This window comes from Propithecus coquereli, unplaced genomic scaffold, assembly GCF_000956105.1.
Source record: "Propithecus coquereli isolate 6110/MARCELLA unplaced genomic scaffold, Pcoq_1.0 Scaffold95, whole genome shotgun sequence".
NCBI classification, from domain to species: domain Eukaryota; kingdom Metazoa; phylum Chordata; class Mammalia; order Primates; family Indriidae; genus Propithecus; species Propithecus coquereli.
The window spans coordinates 6,573,128-6,594,095 of record NW_012155840.1 but is presented as its reverse complement, the minus strand read 5'-3'; the positions used below and the strand labels follow the sequence as shown (position 1 = coordinate 6,594,095).

Here is a 20,968-nt window from a genome sequence, read left to right as displayed (position 1 = left end):
ACCTCCTATTTCCTAGATAAATAAAAATAAAAACAAGTTGGTTGCTCTAGAAACCTCCCAGTAGATGCTAACTGACCCCTGGAACTGTTCTCCTCTATCCTCCATAGGTGCTCTGATGGCCAAACCTCCAGACACCAACTTCCAGTATTGAAAAATGAGTCCTCGAAGGTGGTTGTCCATTTATCATCAGTTGTCACTTTGTAATAACATTTATATGCATTCTCTCTCTCTCCCTCTCTTTTCAATCTGATAAAGTTATACCGAAATTTCTATTAGACTACTGAGGAGTTTTAGTTTTTTACTTAGGCCCCATTTGGTGTCACAGAGATTCAAGGCTGCTTGCAAAAATATGTCAGATGAAAAAGGGTAAAATGAATAGTGTTGAGAAAATACAGCAAAGGATGAAAAAGAAAGGACAATAGTAAGACTGGGGTGAGATGAGCACTGATTCCAGCTCGGTGATTGCTGGATGGGGGTTACAAATTTGCCTCTGAAGTCCCCAGTGGACAAAGCAAGGAAAGAATAGCATCAATTGCCTGAGTCACGGTATTTCTAAGAATGTTTTTTAAAGTTTCTCCAAAGAAGCATGACTTTTCTTTGTGCTGAGATATGAGAGCTATTTCCCCCTTGAGTCCTCATGAAAAGAACACTGGGTCAGTTAGGTTAAGGTTCCATTGTGAGTAACCAAAAACCCAAAATAACAGTGGCTTGAATAGGATGGAATTTTCTGTCTCTCTCAAGTCAGTATTGGTAGTCCAGGGTTAGAATGGCTCATGGATGGGTGGCAGGAATTCAGATCCTTGTATATTGTTCCTCCCCCTCATGGTCCAAGATGGTCGTTCATACTCTGGCCAAAATGTCCCATACCAGCCCACAGGAAGGGGGAGGGAGGAAGGAAGGACACACCCACACCGTTTAAAGACACATCCAGGAAGTTGTGGAAGATGCTTCTGACACATCCCATTGGCCAGAAGGTGATCACATAGCCACATCTTGCCAAGGGCCAGTCTGTAAAACACAGTCTTTATTCCAGGCCTAGGTAAAAGTGGGCTTTCTGTTTATTAAAGCAGAAGGGCAGAACAGTCATCCCTCTGTATTTGCCAGTGATTGGTTCTAGGACTCCCCTTGGATAGCAAAACCCACAGATGCTCAAGTCCCTGATATGAAATGGCATAGTAGTTGCATAAAACCTATGCACATCCTCTCTAGATTATTTATAATACCTAAATACAATTTAAGTACTATGTAAATAATCGTTATACTGTAGTTTTTTTATTTGTACTATTTTTATTGAAATTTATTTTCTCATAGTTCTGGAGGCTAGAAGGCCAAGCTCAAGCTGTCAGCAGGGTTGGTTTTGCGGGGTGGTTTCCCCTAAGGCCTCTCTCCCTGGCTTGCAGATGGCCACCTTCTTGCTGCATCTTCATCCTCATGTGGCCTCTCCTCTCTGCACATGCATCCCTGCTTTCTCTCTGTGTGTCCTAATCTCTTTGTACAAGGACACCAGTGGGATTGTATAATATAATAGTAGGACCCATCCTAATGGCCTCATTTTAATTTAATTACCTCTTTAATAGCCCTATCCCCAAATAAATTCACATTCTGAGGTACTTGGGGCTTAGGGCTTCAACATATGAATTTGGGAGGTGGTGGGGGGTGTACAAAATTCAGTCCTTAAACAGCAGAATAATTAACAGAGACCAATCAGAAGTCTCTTTGCCACATATCCTGCCAGCATCCATGTAACTGGATAAATAATAAATTCTTTGGAATCATCTGTTCTGTCCCCCCTTTTAAATCCAAGACTCCTTGAAGGCAAGAGCCCTAGAGTTTAATGCACTGCGTTGCACCTAAAGGCACCCAGTGAAGTTTCGCAGATGATGGTGGTGACTGCCCAAGGCATCGCAGCCTGAGCAGAACGTGGAACTCAGCATTTCTGATTCTCTACCACCCACTCTTCTCAGCACGCTGCAATGACTCCTTTAAGGTTTGACAACCGGCACACCGCCCACCGTGTGGGAACTTCCAGTCCTGTGTTTTCCTCTCAGATTTTCCATATCAAAGATTACAAGGCCCTAAAGCAGAAATGGCTGGTCCGGTTTTGCACAATTCTAGGGCTTCTACAGAGACCCCAGCAGATATCCAACTATTTTCAACCCTTACGTGTAAAGTCATTTGAATTCCTTCTTGATTATTTCACTTTGTTTTGTTTTCTATGGACACTCCGCAAAAGTTTTAGGAGGTGAGCATGGGTTGTGGCAAGGTCAAAGCCAGCAAGCCACAACTCCTGAAAAATCACTGCCCTAATCTCAATGGCCTCTCCCCCAGGGCATCTCCAGTTTGGGCAAAGGCAAAACAGGCCTCACACTGGGAATAGTATTTTTTTCCTTCCACTTCTCTAACTGGTTTGTAAGCCAGAGTGAGATTTTACTTGGCAAGGAGACAAAGAGAATTTCACCTATAATAAGCTGACAGCCTTGCTCCTGGGACGCCCCAGGAATCTACCCCAGGATTCCCGGCTCCTGCACTTCCCTACAGCAGGGCTTGACCCCCAGAGACTGTGAAGTCCCCGAAGAGAGCCCTGTTTGCACATCTTGAGACACAGTCTCTTCTCCTAGTCCATTTCTGCCTTAGCAACAGCCATCTCAAACGCAGCTTTTGGAAGCCACACAATATAGCTAATTGTTTGCGTTGGACGGACGGTAGTGTGTTTAGAGCTTATGCATCTAAACAATTATTTTCTGCTATTTGCTAGTGGCACTGCCTGCCTGGTGACTTTGGCAGATGGAGAAAGGAGCTAATCCGTAGGTTATAAGCAAAAGGGTTATTGATGAAATGTCACCATCTGTTGGTGTCATTAAAATGATATGAGTCATAAAGAGTTGCTTTTGTTTTTTCTCAGAAAAAGGTTAGCTTAGAGTTTAGAGAGAAGTTGCTAGATTATGGACGGCGGTAGGGACAGAGCTGGGGGAGGGAGCCCAGAAGGAGGAGGAACCTCGATCGACTCATCAGATCTGCTTTATGGGTCTTTGGGGAAGTTAAGCCTCTGCTGAGATAAAGCTGCCTGTCTCGCATGACATGGGGCACTTAGGAATGACACAATACCTCAACCCTGCCAGGCCCGTCTCTTGGGTATCAACCAGGTGGGGAGGGGAAAGTCATTCATTTGAGTTAAACAAAAAAGATCATATCTGGGGGGAACAAACAGGAAAATGCACCTATCTCCTTAATCCTCATTGGCCCCCTGACACAGAGATTATTCATGTAGCCAGCTGACACCTCAGGAGGCTGGCAAGCCCAATAGGGAGTGATATTCTCTACATCTGCTGCATGTACTCAGAGGATATGGAGGTGGCTTGGAAGAGGGACCAGAGCCAGCACACCCCAGCTTCCACCAGTGACAGGAGCGTCAGGATGGAGTAAAGAAAGCTGAGGAGGGAAGAGCACGTGACTTGCACAGCAAAGGGATAGAGCGTATGAGATGAGTATTTAATGATGATCCAGGCAACCAAACTAAACTATGCCAACTTCCTAATTCTGACTTATTACCTAATCCCCTAATTCCCTCATATTTGCTGTTGATAAACTCTTTTACCTACTGCCAAGGACATATACCCAAAGCAGAAGAACCTGTTATTAATAACTTTCCTCAATATGGCTTAACATTTCTGTGTGTTTTTTTTTGTAATTTTAACTCCTGGAAAGAGTTGAAGTGTAGGCGATTATGTAGACCACTGCAAATCCCTTTGGCAGTACCTAGGAATTGCCCGATAAATAAACATAACAAAGCACTGCTGCGAGTTGGGTCTCATACCCAGCTGTGACCTCCATGGAGCCCTTTACCCTCAAGGCCAACTGGCCTGAGCCCGCCCCACTGGCCACCTCCTTAGGGCCATAGGCACTGGAGGGGGCCGGTGCTCCTGCCGGAAAAGTATGCCATGCTGGAAGCAAGAGCCACAGGGGCAGGAGCTTTCTGAAGTTATTTATATGTCTCAAAAGGAAGCATCGGTGGAAAAGTTCCTGTTGATATTTTTAGATTCGATGCGTGGTCCGTGGCTGCACTTTTCATTTTTAAACAAGCGGGGAAGGAAGTGATTGATGGTGTCTACAGTACTGTTTTGGAAGCTCCGAGGCCCCATCTGACAAGCTAATGGTCATCCTGCAGGGCCCAGATCCGCCTTCCATCTCTTCGAGCTCTGGGACTTCACAAGCTGCTGACTCCAGTAGCTGGCAAAGAACACACTGGCCGCTCCAGGCCAAGTCAGGAACTCTGAAGTTTCCACCTGGCTCTGCGGCCCTGTGCCAGTTCGGTGTCTTGCTCGACTGCTGCCTTGCTTTTCTCTGAGGATTGAGGCATATGTTTGCATATAAGTCTATGGCTGCAAGTAAAATGGCTTCAAACTCTTGCTTCAACAAGGTGGTTAAGCAGATTAAAAATTTACAATAGGCCGGGGCGGTGGCTCACGCCTGTAATCCTAGCTCTCTGGGAGGCCGAGGCGGGCGGATTGTTTGAGCTCAGGAGTTCGAAACCAGCCTGAGCAAAAGCGAGACCCCGTCTCTACTAAAATTAGAAAAAAAAATTAATTGGACAACTAAAAATATATAGAAAAAATTAGCCGGGCATGGTGGCGCATGCCTGTAGTCCCAGCTACTCGGGAGGCTGAGGCAGGAGGATTGCTTGAGCCCAGGAGTTTGAGGTTGCTGTGAGCTAAGATGATGCCACGGCACTCTAGCCCGGGCAACACAGTGAGACACTGTCTCAAAAAAAAAAAAAAAAAACTTACAACGGCACAAAAATCTATGAGCTTAATTATTCCAGGGCCAGTAGAAGTATTATTACTGAATTGTTTCTGTGGTTACCTTCATTTGCCTGCTGAAAATCAGTGCTCTAAGAAAAAAAAAAGGAAAAAAAAAGAAATTTTAGTTTTTATCAGTGTATCAATGTTTTCTTCCTAAGGATTCAAATCCTGGGGCTTTGTCCTCAAGGAGGAGGGAAGAAAGGGAGATGGTGGCCATCAGGTCTTTTGCTCTGCGGATACAGTTTCTCATAAGAAGTCCATGAATCGTAGCTAGAGCCCACTCGAGTTAAACAGTCAGTTGATGAACATGAGAAGCCAAAGAGTGTTCAAGGAGAGAAAAGAAAGTTCTTCAGTTCTCATGGCTGAGCAACTTACTGTTTGTTCCTGGCACTCAGACTGTGGCAGATGGGATTCCCTTACAAACCTAAAAAATACATGTAGGAAGCAGCTTGGACAACTCGGGGGAAAACTCCTGATGAGATCTGGAGCTTCCCTCCCTTGCCCTGTGCTCTTGCTGTTTTGGCCTGTGTACATTACTCTCTTTTTAGTTTGTTTATTTTTTCTCTCTCTTTTTTTACAACAGACCACAGAGACAGCTGACGAGGAGGAGGACCAGCCTCTCAGCCTGGCCTGGCCTTCCAACACCCGCAAGCAAGTCACATTTCTGATTGTTCTTCCCATAGTCTTTCCTCTCTGGATCACCTTACCGGACGTTCGCAAACCTGTGAGTGAGGCATTTTTTAATAGGTTCCCTGTAAAAAGCATGGTACACAAGTGTGCGTAATCTGCTTCAACTTATGCTAAAAGGAAAAGGGAAGGTGACACAGATTCTTGTGTCTTCTTATATCCACCTAAAATTTCTCTGGACAGACACACAATCACAGTGATTGCGCAGGTTATCAAATCTGCATAACAAACAACCGCAAAACTTAGTGGTGTGAAACAACCACCATTTCATTCTGGACCCTTTGCCAGCCCTTGCTCTAAGAGTTCCTCCCAACCCTGAGAGCCCAGGGTCTTGAGTTACTGGCCCACAATAAGCTATATTGTGGAATCTCGGGAAACTTCTAGGGTAGGAATATGTGTATTATTGGCATAAGTAGAAAGAAATTCAGGCATAAAGAAGTTAACTAATTTATACCTGGTCACTTCCTTGAAGACAAAGCTGAGATTCAGACCCAGGTCTGTGTAAGCATATGCCCTTGGGCTTCTCATATTTTACGATGCCAGAAGATAGAAATCTGAAAAAATTATTTCTAAAAGCATTTGGAATAGAAGAATACTATGGTAACATCCAGTATAATTTTATAAGTCTTCAAGAGTCCCATGATGGTCCCACTTTCCTCATATGAAAAAGACAGAAGAAAAATCCCATCCCATTAGCCTGGCCTGTAAATAATCCAGCCTGGTGGAGAGCCATGTCTGGTCAGGTAGACGCCAGGCAAGGACTCCCTGTGTAAGGACTCCCAACTCCAAAGGTTTCCTGGTAAAGGATGCATATAACAGGTGTGGTTCACTCAAAACAATATTTAGGTTTCTTTATTCAAGATACGATTGCAGAACATCTGCTCTATGCAAAGGCCTGGCTTCCTCAAAACCTACAACCAAAAAGCTAGATGTATTTGATTTTTTTCCCCTTTTTTTGCTCATATCACACTGACATTTCTGAGATGTGCTGACTCACATGCACTCGCTTGCGTGCTCTCTCTCTCTCTCTCTCTCTTGCCATTGCTGTGCTGTTAGCACAGCACTTTCGTTTGGCCCGAGCGAGGGGAATCAGGGAGACAGATATGGTTTTCTAAATCCCCACAAAAGTCCTAGTGTGGTGTGGCCCAGAATAGAGGGGCTGATTGGCCGATAGGAGGATGTCAGCACACAACCACTGAGGCAGTCAGGGAGATGTGCAGGAATGAGAGGAAGATGCCAGTAACTCAAGGCCCTGGGCTCTCAGGGTTGGGAGGGCCTCTTAGAGCAATGGCTGGCAAAGTGTCCATCCTCTTGGGAGTCTGAGCTCAAAGGTCAAAGAAGCTGTGAGAGAAGATCAAAGGCTCCTGACCAGCAACTCCTGCAAAACAAACAGGAATCAACCAAGGCAGTAGTTAAGTTATCTGGATCGTGACAACTTCTCTGGCTGATTCTACAATCCCAAGGGGCACAGAGCAAGAAGATGGAGCTGGACACAATGCTCTCCTCTGCAATGCCGTTGACTTGTCACTCCCTGTGCAGTGCACCCGTGAGAGCCAGTCCCTGTGGCGTGGGCCAGGGTAGGCAGTGGGCTTTCCCTCACCATGGTCCCAAAAGCCAGCCCTGGGATGGACTGGAATTTTTCCTGTCTTTTTCTGAGTATACCACATGCTGTTTCAAGCAGAAGTGAGACGCTCATGAAGAACATTTGGTTGTTTTCTGTCCTCAGCAAATATGTATTGAGCACCTATTATATGCCAAGCACTGAGCTTGGGCCCTTAAAGAGATGTAAAGACACAAAATTCACAATTTCTATCTTTAAGGAGCTCTAAGTTTAGTAGAAGAAATAAGACATGCCCACATATAACTACAGAGCAAGATAGCTCAGCTGTATTTGTGAGAGGAGCTGGACTTGAACCCATGTCTCACGATTTCTAACATTTTCATTCTACCACACTGACTGCAGTGAGTTTCCCTCCACAACTTACAAGCTGTGCAACCTTGGGAAAGGCACATCTCAGCTCTGGACCCCATTTTTCCTTCTCTGGGAACAAAAGATTGGAAGATCTCTAGATTCCACGCCAGCCATGCCATTCTGTAATTAAGGACAGCATATATAAAGAGATGATCATCAATAAGGCATTGCACATTTAAGGTGACCATACGTCCCAGTTTGCCCAGAATACTCCCAAGGCATACTGGGATAAATATAAAATAAATATATAAAATAAATATAAAGATAAATTCTATGGGCATCCTCTGAATATACAATATGCCAAATGAAAAAATCCGTACCAGCTGATATAAAAGCCAATAAGTGATCATGCTCAGTGAGAAGATTTTCATTAGAGTTGATCTTGTATCAGTTGTCTTTTGCTATATAACACACCTCCCTAACTTAGTGGCTTAGAACAAGAAGCATTTTTTAACCCATAATTCTGTGAATTGGCAATTTGGGCTGGTCTCAGTGGGACTCACTTACATAGCTGGAGGCTGGTTGGCATAGGGGTGTCTCAGCTGGAACAGCTTGTCTCTGCTCCACGTGGTCTCTTTGCCCTTAAGCACGCTAGCCTGGACTTACTCACTTAACAGCAAAGTGCCAAGAGCAGCAAGAATGAAAGCTACAAAGACCTCTTGAGATCTAATTTGGAATTTGCACACTTCCATCACATTCTATTGGTCAAAGCAAGTCATAAGGCCAGTCCAGATTCAAAAGGTGGGGAAATAGACATCGCCTCTTTTTTTTTTCTTTTTGAGACAGTCACACTCTGTTGCCTGGGCTAGAGTTTCGTGGCATCAGCCTAGCTCACAGCAACCTCAAACTCCTGGGCTCAAGTGATCCTTCTGCTTCAGCCTCCCCAGTAGTTGGGACTACAGGCATGAGCCACCATGCCCAGCTAATTTTTTCTATTTTTAGTAGAGACAGGGTCTCGCCCTTGCTGAGGCTGGTCTCGAACTCCTGACCTCAAGCGATCCTCTGGTCTCAGCCTCCCAGAGTGCTAGGATTACAGGCATGAGACACTGTGCCCAGCCTAGACCTCATCTCTTGATGGGAGGAGCACTGAAATCTTGTGGCCATTTTTGCAATCTGCCATAGATCTCATGTACTTTCACACCAACCTCTTGAGAAAATATACAGAGGGAAGAAAGAGAGAAAAAAAAATTATTAATAGATATTTGCCCTTTCTTAGGGCCTGGCAGCTCTCCCTCTTCAGTACATTTTGAGTTACCCACGGAGATGAATATACCAAACCTTGACAAATATTATAAAGAAAACATGATTTTTTAATGTATACTTCCTAGTTTCAGAGTAAATAGTACTCCCACTTGTTTTTTATTTCCAGTTCATTTATATGCAAATGATATGACAGTGTTTGTGGAATCATGCATATTTTCAGCTCAGATAATTAATATGGGCTTCATGTTTATAGTTTTCTTAAATTAATGGCTTTGTTTCAAAAATAAAAGAAGTAAAATATAAACCTTAATGAGGAACATGTCTTTGATAAAAATTGAAAACAGTAAACAAAGACCCAAAAAGTCTTCTCTCATGACCTAGGATGGTGTTCTTACAAAACAGGAATGCATCTACTGAGATACAAAAACATGCCCATTAGAACTAGGAAGGAACTTAGAGCCCAGCTAAGTGTTTGCGATTTCTATCATTTGTTCATGCACCGAGTATTTATTGAGAGTCTGCTATGTGCCAGGCACAGCTCTGGCGAGAATGAAGTGGTTGGACCCAGAGAGGCTTAGTGACTTGCCAAGCACACCCAGCTAGTAAGAGGCAAAGCCAAGACCAGAGGCCAGGTCTCCACAGTCACTTTCGCCTCCCTGAGTATCAGTTTCCTCATCTCTTAAAGCTAAAACAAGAAAAATGCAGTCAGCCCTCGGTATCTGCGGGTTCTGCATTCAACCAACCACAGATCAAATATATTCAGGAGGAAAAAAATGATAAAAAATAACAATATTATAATTAAAAATACAAATAAAAACAATACAACAACGATTTACACAGCATTTACATTTTATTAGGCATTATAGATAATCAAAAGATTATTTAAAATATACAGCAGGATGTGCATAGGCTAAATGCAAATATTATGTCCTTTTATATAAGGGATTTGTGCATCCACAGATTTTGGTATCCAAGAAGGGGGTGTCCTGGAAACAATTCCCCATGGATACCAAGGGACGACTATATTGTCTAATAACAACTAGGATTATTATTTAAGCACTTGTTATGTTCCGGGCACTTTGCTAGACATTTTCTGTACATGAAATTCTGAGAACAGTTAGAAATTGTTATTTCTCCCATTTTACAGATGAAGAAGCTGAGGCTTAGAGAGATTAAATTATCTGTCTAAGGGCACATTGCTTGTAATTCGTGGCAAAGATTTCAGTATCAGTCATGTTAATCCAGAGACCACATTTTCAATCTTTCATAGGATGATTCGGGGGAACTTTGTTAAATATGTACACCCCAGAACCCTGCACAGAGCAGATGCTCAGTGAATATTTGTTGGATTTAGTTCAGTAAGGATATGGCCAATTTGTGCAACCCGTTAATGTCCAGTAACTTTTTTTCAAGCCAAGTCAATATCACTCTGATGTACTAAAAGCTTCTAAGGAGAACATTAGCTGTGAATTATATAAGTAAACCATTACATTGGGAACAAAATGGCCAGCACATGGACATGATTTGCTTATTTGCTAATTAGTATGAGGCCTAGCCCAGCAGATGTCAGGACGAACCACCATTGCTAACCATAAATTGACGTGTTAGACCTTGGCTTCAAGGGCCATTTTTTTCCTTCCCATGACACGAGTAACTAAAAAACTATAAAGGTGTTACTGGACAGTGATGTCTGGAATGACACCATGGAGTCCAAATACAGGGAATGGTCCAGAAAAAAATGAGAGAAGAAGGAATTACCCAGGCTGTGAGAACGGAAATCGTTAGGTGGTTTGGCAGCTGGGAAACACTTTCCCAAACTGCCAATGCATGAAGGGTTGCTACTTCTGAAGCAGGAACAGTCTGGGAGGTCGGGCGAGGCAGATGGCCATACAGCTGGAATGCTAGTCTCCACTTCCCTGATGCTTTTTTTATTTTCTAACATTCCGAGCAGAGCCTAGTATTTGGATGATGATCATTATGTCTACGGTGGGGTATATTTTGAGCCTTGTTGGTCCTATTTTTCTTCAGAAAAGTGTCAGTATAACCTAGATGTTAGGAGCACATGCTGTATACAGTCGGGCAGACCTAGGTTTGGATTTTATCTCAGGTTCAATGTTTGCATACAGGGTAGGTGCCCAGCCTTCACCTACCCCTAGTTTATGATGAAGACTCTGAAAATTCACAAAGAAAATTTATCTTTAGCCTTTTTTTCTTCAATGCGCCTCTAATGCAACATTAGGTATGTTTCAGTGCCCATTCATTACTAATTGGCTTCTTGATTAAGAATCATGATCATCTAATATTGAACTAGAGAGGTTTTCACAAATATATTGATTTAAATTTAGTTCCTTTAAATCCTTAGTCTGATTTCTTGCTTTCTACCTTTTAGCTGAGAATGTTCTATAGTTCAGTGATGATAAAAAAAAAATATGTTCAAATGATTTGATTCTGACTTGTGAAGTTATCTCAATGAACAGACATGCAAAGGAACAAAAATAAAATAATTACATATTTAGGAAATGAGCTAACCTGGAAAGCGAGCAATGTATGGAAAGAGGACTCTCCCGGGACATCCAGTATATATGCCACACCTTGAAGTATGGAGAGAGCCTCCATTCCCCTCACACAGTGCTCAGACTCAAGCACTGGTTGCTGCTCAGATCACATGTGCAGCCCCACATGACAAAAGGAGCCCTCTCTTCCCTGTAAACAGAGCACAGCCATGGGGGCTGAAGCCCTCATCACACTTAGGATCCTGAAACAGTGACTTGGGACCAGAGGAAAAGGATGGGAATTCTAATCAGCTTGTCTGGGAAAACTTGATCTCTGAGAACTGACTCGAGGAATCTGGTCTCCAGAATCCAGCTGAACTCCCAACTCTAAAGAAATTTGCTTTCAAAAGTGAAGATCATAATCTCCACTTTGAAAAACTGATCATTGTTTTTTCCATTATCATTAAAGTGCTCAAGTGCCTGGGAGGAGTCTGAGTCCTTGTCCAAAATACTTTCCTTCTAAGAAAAGGAAGAGGGCCAGTCATGGTGGTCATGCCTATAATCCTAGCCCTCTGGGAGGCCAAGGAGGGAAGATTGCTTGAGGCCAGGAGTTGGAGACCAGCCTGAGCAAGAGTGAGACCCCATCTCTACGAAAAATAGAAAAATTAGCCAGGCATGGTGGTGCACACTTGTAGTTCCAGCTACTTGGAGGCTGAGGCAGAAGGATCTTGAGCCCAGGAGTTTGAGGTTGCCGGGGAGACAGAGTGAGACCCTGTCAGAAGGAAAGAAGGAAGGAAAGAGAGAGAAAAGAAAAGGAAGGGGTCAGGGAAGCGTTTGAGAGTAAGGTTTTGGCTACTCACTGTGACCTGATGCCCTCCCCAATTTAATCAAGTTTGCTTGGTCTTCCAGACATCCCAGCTAATGAATGGCCAAAAAAAAAAAAAAAAAAAGCAGTCATTTAAACAGAGAAATGGTTACTGTGAAGTTCAACAGAATCATGTGAATGATAATGAAAACATGTATTGAAAACTTGAAATTAGTAAAGAGAACGTAAGTCTGGTTTGGAGCGATAGAGACTATGTTCATCATTATAGATATTCAAAAGATTACTATGTACAAGTTTATCTTTTCTTTTTAATGAAGCTCTCAAAAGCCAAGGCAGAAAGTGTTCTACCTGACTGCCCAAGGTCAGCCCTTCAGACAATTGAGATTGCTTTCATCCAAGTCAACTCTAAGATTCATTTCTCTGGACAAAATTGGATGGCATTATCAAAGCAAAAAGTGGGATTGTTTCTCAACGTGAAAAGCTTTGAAATAAAAAGTGCTTGGCAATGATAGGTGAGAGGCTGTCGGACAGCATTCTGCTGTCTGAGCACATTTTAAAGGACCCCAGTTTTTCAACACAGGGCATCAACAGAATGCCACTGTACTGCAAGCCTGGATTTCCCTTTAGTGGTGTCGGATAAGGAACATTGAAATTTGAGTGTCTGATTTTTGGCCGATTTTCCTAGGAAACTTTGACAGTGCTCACCTTGTAAGCCTGAGATTGCACAATGCCTAGTGCGAGAAGCAGAATTGGACATGACATAGTTTGGGGTGGAGAACAGGAGAGAAGACATTCCCAAGAGCAATGTCTGATCTGCCACCCCAGTGGAGACCAGCGCAATTGGGCCTCTCTGCCTCTGTCTACTCCAGTCAGCCTATGTGGTTCAGATGTACTGGAGACTGAAGGTCATCAGGAACTTGTGGAAGCTGTGGGGGTGGTTTCTGTGTGGTTTCCCTGATAATTCATGGGACTGTAAGAGAGGCCAATCTCTTTTTAAACGTATTGATCCTTCCCATTTCTTGTTCAATGTAATGAATCCCAAAGGTTTTCTGGCATGTGGATTATTAGAGTAGATGGTTTGCAAGCAGTAGAAACTGATTCTGACAGACTTGAGAGCAAAAGAAAGAAAAGGGAGAAGGATACAGAAGGAGATTTGAGGTGTCAATAGATTTGAAGGAAAGACTGAGAAATCAGGCCTTAGAAAGAACAGGAGCAGAGGGAACCTGACTAGTAGCAGGAAATACCAGACATTCTCTTCGAGAGATCTCCATCTCAGGAACCAGAATTGTGATCATTCAGCTCCCACCAATTTCACATTTCCAAGACAGAATCTTACTGTCCCAGCTTGATCAGGGGTGGATAGGTCCTTTTGATTGCTAATCCTACCAAGATGCAGGAAATAAACGCAGGAGAAATAGCTGCATTGATGGCTTTAGCTTCGAATTATCGGATCCACCTCCCTTAATAACACTGACACTCTCACGTCTCCCTGGTTGTCTTTCAGTCATCGAGGAAGTTTTTTCCCATCACGTTCTTTGGCTCCATCACCTGGATTGCAATATTCTCTTACTTGATGGTCTGGTGGGCGCACCAGGTAAGAATCTGATACATCCATCTGCCTGGTTTTTCTTTGATCTTGGTTGCCAAGTGGTTAATCAATGTGTTTGCTTTCTAAAACTGTCACAACAATATTGGGTGTGACACAGACAAGTAACACATCCCAGGACTAAAGGAATTTACTCCACTCAACTTTCCCAAGTCTCCAGGCCTTTCACCACAGCATGGAATCAAATCATAGCCCCTGAACAGCCACGTGGAGGAAGAAAAGCCTCACAGCTTCTTGCTCTCTGCAGCCTGAAGCCAGGCCAGCTCCAGCCTGGGAAGAGTGTCAGGGTTGTGCCTGGCTCAGGGGCACTTGCTCTATCTTGGGCAGCCACTCACCTCATGCTGTCACCAGCTTTTCAAAACTGGCGCTTAGGAAAGGACCTGGAGACAAATTGGCCTCTTCCTTGAGCTTCAGTTTATAAAAATGATGATGTATTTCATTTTTATCCCTTTTAACTCAATATCAGTCATAACGCCTATCACAAGAATACACTCCCAGTAATTGTTATTGAAAATCGAGGCTTCACATTTTCAAAGATGATAGTGGTAACCGTTGCTAATTGAGTGTGTACTACATGCCATTGAATTCACATCTCTTTGTCTTTAAAATCTTGACAATAACCCTACACCTAGGTTCAAATCCTATGAGGGAGGTGCTATTATTAGCCACAGTTTACAGATAAAGTTTAAAGCTCTGAACCTTAAGCTTCAAATCTTTAAGATCACCCAAGATCACATAGGTAATAAGTGGTAGACTGAGGTTCTAACCCAGGATGGTGCAACTCCAAAATTCATGCTTTTAATCTTATTATATACTACGTAAATTCTAAACTTCCCACTTGTATCCTTTGTTTAATATAGTCCTAAAATTATTATACTTGTTAACATAAATAAAAGATAGCAATTTGAAATGAGGAAATATATACCAAGAGAACATATGTGGATAGACTTTTCAACAAATGGTGCTGGAATAATTGGATTTCCATATGCCAAAATAAATAAACTTAGATCCTTACCTCATACTATACTGAAAAACTAACTCAAAGTGCATCATAATTCTAAATGTAAGAGCTAAAACTACCAAACTTTTAAAAGAAAACATAGAAAATACACATGACCATAGGTCAGGCAAAGAGTTCTTTGATATAATAGAAAAGGATGAGCCATAAAAGAAAAAAAACGGATAAATTAGATTTCATCAAAATTAAAATTTTTGTTCTTCAAGAAACACCATTTAAAAATGAAAAGAACCAACCTGTTACTTATAAAATTTTTTAAAAAACAACTTAGAAGTAAGTGTATTCTATTCTGTAAAAAGCCTTGCCCTTATATGCTATTTCAGCCATTTAAATTTTTTTTAAAAAACACTGGACATCATCAAGTCACCTGTTGAAACCCAGATGGAAAGCACTATCTTGAAGGTTTTCAGAACTGCAGCTCACCAACTCCAGCAAAGTACATAAAGTTTTTAAAAGTCCCAAGAAGACAAAGGCTAGACCAACACTTCAAAATAGAACTCATCAGTCTTAAAAGGCAAAGACCAAAAGAAAATGTATTAAATAATAGCTGTCCCCACCTTGCTCTTCAATAATAATGTACTATTTACAAAGGGCCTTCCCACAAATTACCACTTAGTCCTCAGAAATACCTGGTAAAGTAGGTATTATTATCCCCACACTGTGGATGAGAAATCGAGGACTGAAGACATTGTACAGTTGGTCCAGTCAGCAGTAAGTCAAGAACTTAATAAATTCCAGAGCCAGACCTTGGTTCCAGGTCCTCGGATTCCCTGGCTTTTGCTTTTCCACAATTGCTTTGCTGATTTACAGTCTCATATTACCAAACCCCAAAATATCCAAAATCAAGTTTTTTGTGAAATGGTAGAGTCTACAAATATTTAAAAGTGTGTTACAGACACTAGGAGATGTTAAGGAAAAATGGGGACACTGGGTGTCAGTCCTTAACCTTCGGTGGTAAACTGAAGGGCATATCTGCTGCAGGACTTGGTACCACTGCCAGGGGCTGGCCCCTGGGTTCAATGGCCAGTTAGCTTTTCTAACTCCGATCTTGCAGCTTCCCCAGCCCAGTCTTAGAAAGCACCGTACAGAGGCTTCGCTCCAGCCCTCTGTAGCTCTTTTTAACTTGAGATTGTTTATTCCTCATGTGAACATTCCTAATCTCTTGGGTCTGAATACATAAAAGTATAAACTCCTCTATTGGCTAAGATTGTGGCTTATTCGTCTTTATGACCTCAGCACTTTGCAGAGCACAGAATAGAAACTCATTAAAAGCAGATTGCATTGGCATTTGTGTGGTTTCGATGATTTTGTGACTTCAAACACTCATATGTTTATCTCTGTTCTGACATTTAAGGTTGGAGAGACAATTGGCATTAGTGAGGAGATTATGGGTCTGACCATCTTGGCTGCTGGGACCTCCATCCCTGATCTTATCACCAGCGTCATAGTGGCCCGGAAGGGGCTGGGGGACATGGCCGTGTCCAGCTCTGTCGGAAGCAACATTTTTGACATCACTGTAGGGTGAGTAGAGATAGTTCTATAAAGATGCATGCCAGCTCCATCACCGTCTTTGTCTTCTTAGGAGCTGAAAAGACATGACCAGGATCTTAAGCCCAAAACTGACCAATACCAATAGAAAGTAAAGACTGACAGTAGTATTAGGTTTCACGAATTCTCCTTCTCATTTTCAGAGAACTTAATGAAGAATAAGTCATCCCTGGACAGACAGGAACACATACTTGCATACAAAAATGGATGTTTTAGGAAACACTTTAAGAAAATTTCACTTATATAACAACATCCAGGCAGGACTAGACACTCTGATAGCGTCACGGTATTTTTTTCCATGTTTCAATTAAAGTCCCCACCAAGCTAAGGTGAGATTTGGATTTTAAGGCAGATCGGAACAAACATAGGCCCAGCACAAATATCCTGTCTCCTTCCTTGGAAAACGTTGGCAGTCTTGGCATGATCATGTGTTTATCTGTGCCGATGAAGATATTCTAGTCAGAAGACGAGGTCTGTTCTTACAGTTAAGGAAACTAGAGTTTTCAATATGAATAATCACTAAAGTGACTCCAGTTGGTAAGGGGTGCTGTTATCTATATGGTTTCATTTAATTTTTGCAAAGTAAAAGTAGTCTGACAAATAACCCTGAATGGCAGCCCCCTGAGAAAACAAGACACGGGATGTCATCTTTATGTTCCCAGGAGAACTGGGCTCTTGACACTTAAGTTTGGAAGCCCACTAAAACGCATCGAGTTTCTCACTGAACGTCTTGACTATTGTTCTCTCTTACACCTTTTCATTACCAAATATATATTAATATTTATTCTTTTTCATACAGTGTCTACCATGTACACTGTACATACATTTTTATCTGTTTAAGCCACACAATGATCCTATGAGGTATGTATTATCCCTATTTTTCAGATAAGAAAACAGAAGGAGGTAGCAGAAACGTGAACAAAGAGTTAGTTGCTGTCAACTGCAGACTATCTGGTTTATCCTTCCAGTGTCAACTCAAATCCCGACTTCTCTGATTTCCTGGTCCTGACTTGGGGGCTCTTCTCCTGTACACTCTCTGTACATCTTACTCTTGTCATGGTCATATCTGCCCCCTAGACTGTGAACACCCCAAGAGCAGGAACTCACCAAAGTCTCATCCATTGCCATTCATTGGTAGTGGTTTGACAAATGTTTGTGGAATAAGTGGATGGACGGATGGATGGATGGATGGATGCGTTAAAAGCTATATGTTTTAGAGGAAGTTGTCCCTCTTATAAACAGTGTTTCTCAGTGTTGCTGTCCACACATTGAGAGTAGTTTTCTTGGTTAATCTCTTGTAAAAAGGAAAAAAATAAGTCTATAACATAAAAAGAGAAAATCCTACAAGTTGAGAAAGATTACATGTGTTCGGTTAGACATATTTGTCATGTTTCTGAAAAATAAATATTATAGGTAATTACCAAATGCTTTTTGTTAATTGTTCTTAAATGATACACACACACACACACACACAAAATGAAAGTTTAAAAAAAATCACCGCTAATCCTACTACCCAGAAACAACAATTCATTTTTGTATGTTCTCTTCCAAATATTTCACAAAGTTCTCTTAGTGAAATATTCAATTTTGTCCTCTTGGAAGGTTTTTATTTTTCTATTTTATTTTAAAGCCATATATGCCTGGCATAAAGAGGTATCTATTCATAAATCATATCAACCATTTTTCTAAGATTCTTCATAGCTCTTATAACTAACATTTTATGGCTTCAAACATTCCCTCTTGTTGCTTTTCAGTTTAACTTTTATCATGTAATAGGATCTTTTTTTTTTCAACTTTCTGCTATCATGGGTGCTTTGATGAACACCTTTATGCAGAAAAACTTCCTCTTTTAATTGTGTTAAGATAAATTCCTTCAAGCAGTATTAATGGATTAAATATATTGAACATTTTAATGGCTATTGATGTATTTTGTATATTTCTTTTCCAAAAAGTTCTTTCCCAAGAGTTTATGCCAATTTACAATGTTGCTGGCAATATATTGAGTGACATAATTAGCAATATATTGAGTGTAAAAGTTTCTTCCTAGCCTTGCCAGCATTTTCCTTTTGCTTATACGATTAACATATACTCACAGATTTAGAAAATATATATAAAATGCACAAATAAATATCAATAATGATTCACTAGCCTGTTTTACTTCATGTGTATTTTATATAATGGAAATTGCATTACTAATTTTCTGTATCTTGCATTTAAGTTTAGAATTATGAGTATTACCCTATATCATTATAAGCTTGTGTTTTAAAATAGTTATATAATATTACATTGACTTATTTAATTAGTTCCATTTAATTAGTTCCCTATTATTAGAGATTATTAGAGATCCCCCATTTTTTACTGTCTAAAATAACACCAAAATAATTTTTCTGAATAGTTACATCTGCATTTTAAATGATTTCCTACATTTGATCCCTGACAATAGAATTGATAGATTAAAAGGTATGAAAAATGTCATGTTTCTCCCCAAAGGGTTTTTGTGAATTATTTGTAGTGCTGTCAACCTCAGCTTTACCACAAGTGTGTGTGTGTGTGTGTGTGTGTGTGTGTGTCTAGTTCACTAAGAATAAAATGGGCTTGGGTCTCTTTCTTTATAAGAGATGAAAGAAGACTTCCCCAGAGCAAGTCCCCATCAAAGGTTTTCATTTTTGTATCACCCTCACTCTCAGGGCCTCCCCTTTCCTCTTCTGACTTTTCATTGCTGACCTCAGGATGCTAGGGCTGCCCCCTCCTGCTGAGAACTGGAATTACACCTGTTCCAGGCTGTCCTGGTAGAACACCTTCCCACAAGGCCAGCTAACGCAAGCACCTCCTGGCCAGGCTGTGGCGGGCAAAGTACCTGCACTGACCACCACAAAGCAGTCACATCAGTCATTTCGGGTTGGCCCAGGTTAACATATGCACCCAGATAGGGGCCTGCACGTGCCAGGCCCTGGGATTTCAAAGATGCGTAATGCGTGGCCTCGGTCTTCCATGCACTCTCTGCAGCAGAGGAAACAAATGAGTAACCTCACCGCCTCTTTCACCCTCATTATTTCTCTCACAAGCTCTTTGCTTTTCCTCTGGAGAAATTAATATTTCGAAAGAGCACCTTCTCTTCCGCACTGTGAGACCAGGCCAAGATTGAAACTTCCTTGGCCACTGCCATGCAGAAGGCTCAGCCAGCAGGGTCCCCATCTCTCTAGGCACCACCCCATCATTAGGATCAGTGGGTAGAACCGGCTCCATTTCACCAGCCTCTGGGAGATGCCCAGGCCCCTCGAGCCATGTGTTTTCAGCCACATTCCTCTCTCTCCCACAGAGTCCTAGTTGACTCCTTTGGTATACCTGGCAACTAGCTCTCCTGATGTCTTTCAGAATCACCACTCTGGAAAGGAAACAAAAGATGCTATCCTATTTTAAAAGTCAAATGAAAAGGGAGAAAAGGGGTATAAAAGTACATAACATTTTTAAAAAATCAAAAATGGAAGAGAACTATCTTCCTCAAATCTTTGAAAAAGACCGTTCTTTTTAATCAAAAGATTGTCAACATATTTTCCAGAATAAACTTTAGACTTTTATGTTGTACCATGGTCCCCACTAACCTCATTTAATTTCACTTGCTGTTAGATTGTTAATTAAATCACTGCTATTCTCTTCGCTATTTAAAAAAATAATTTGTTCCATTTTCACCACTCATTTCTGTACCTTCTCTCCATTTGTCTTCTCCTCCCATCACCCTGTACAAATCCTGCAGCTCACTTTTTTAGGGGGCTGAAATCAACATTTTAATCTCAGCTAGGAAGGAAACAAAACATAATTGCAAATCAAATTCAGAAACCACCTGCAGCAGTCATGTCTTTGATAATGTCCAACTGTAGAGCAAATTCTTGGTTTTCCCTAATTTGGTGAGGACACACACAACGGTTTTGAAGGTTCACTTTCCTTCCATATGTGATTTCCTGGGCCGACTTCGCCCGGGCCACAGTGAACCTTCGCAGAGCGTAGCTCCTAGAAGCCGAGGTTGGGCCGACGCCTTCCCCGGTCTGACTGCTCCCTGTCTGCCCGCCCCGCCCTGCTTCTCCCCGCGCAGGCTCCCGCTGCCCTGGCTCCTGTACACCATCATCCGCAGGTTCCAGCCAGTGGCCGTCAGCAGCAACGGCCTCTTCTGCGCCATCGTGCTCCTCTTCATCATGCTGCTCTTCGTCATCCTCTCCATCGCCCTCTGCAAATGGCGGATGAACAAAGTGCTGGGCTTCATCATGTTCGGCCTCTACTTCGTGTTCCTGGTGGTCAGCGTCCTCTTAGAAGACAGAATTCTTATGTGTCCTGTCTCCATCTAGCGGGAAAAGCCATATCCTGAACCAACAGTGGGGATGGTCCCTCCCCGCTCTGGGCTCCGGGCTCCTTGAGCGCTCGAGCAGAGGCAGCTGACACACAGCCCTGGGTGCCTCGTGTCCCTCCTTGGCCGACTGGAGGAGGGATGGATTCACACTGGGCCCATTCACTTCGCAGGCTGCTTCCATCCTTGCCTACGAAAAAGACTTCGCGTAAGAGACAGAGAACCATCAATACGGGGCTTCTGTGCATTCACCACTGACGGGTACTCCTCGCTGGTCGGAGGTACATTCGCTGTAATGACGTAAACAAGGACGGAGGCTCTCTGTATACATATAAAATATACATACTATAAATACACACACATGAACACACAAACCCTGCTTGTTCCTGTACTATACCTCTCCTTCCTTACTATAGATTAATACATACCTGTATATAAACACAAAGAAAGAGAAATTATATATATACATAACCATATA

The 20,968-nt window shown here is 42.1% G+C and overlaps 1 protein-coding gene across 1 annotated transcript in view; it reads left to right on the top strand.

Moving 5' to 3' along the window:
• Positions 1-20,711, top strand: part of SLC24A2 (solute carrier family 24 (sodium/potassium/calcium exchanger), member 2) — a 266,831-nt gene extending 246,120 nt beyond the window's left edge. Inside the window, exons 8-11 of the mRNA XM_012665029.1 lie at positions 5,392-5,523; positions 13,484-13,573; positions 15,958-16,124; positions 20,242-20,711. Coding sequence (XP_012520483.1) covers positions 5,392-5,523; positions 13,484-13,573; positions 15,958-16,124; positions 20,242-20,491 — 639 coding nt within the window. The 3' untranslated portion in view covers positions 20,492-20,711. The remainder of the gene's footprint in view (positions 1-5,391; positions 5,524-13,483; positions 13,574-15,957; positions 16,125-20,241) is intronic.
• Positions 20,712-20,968: the final 257 nt, after the last annotated feature.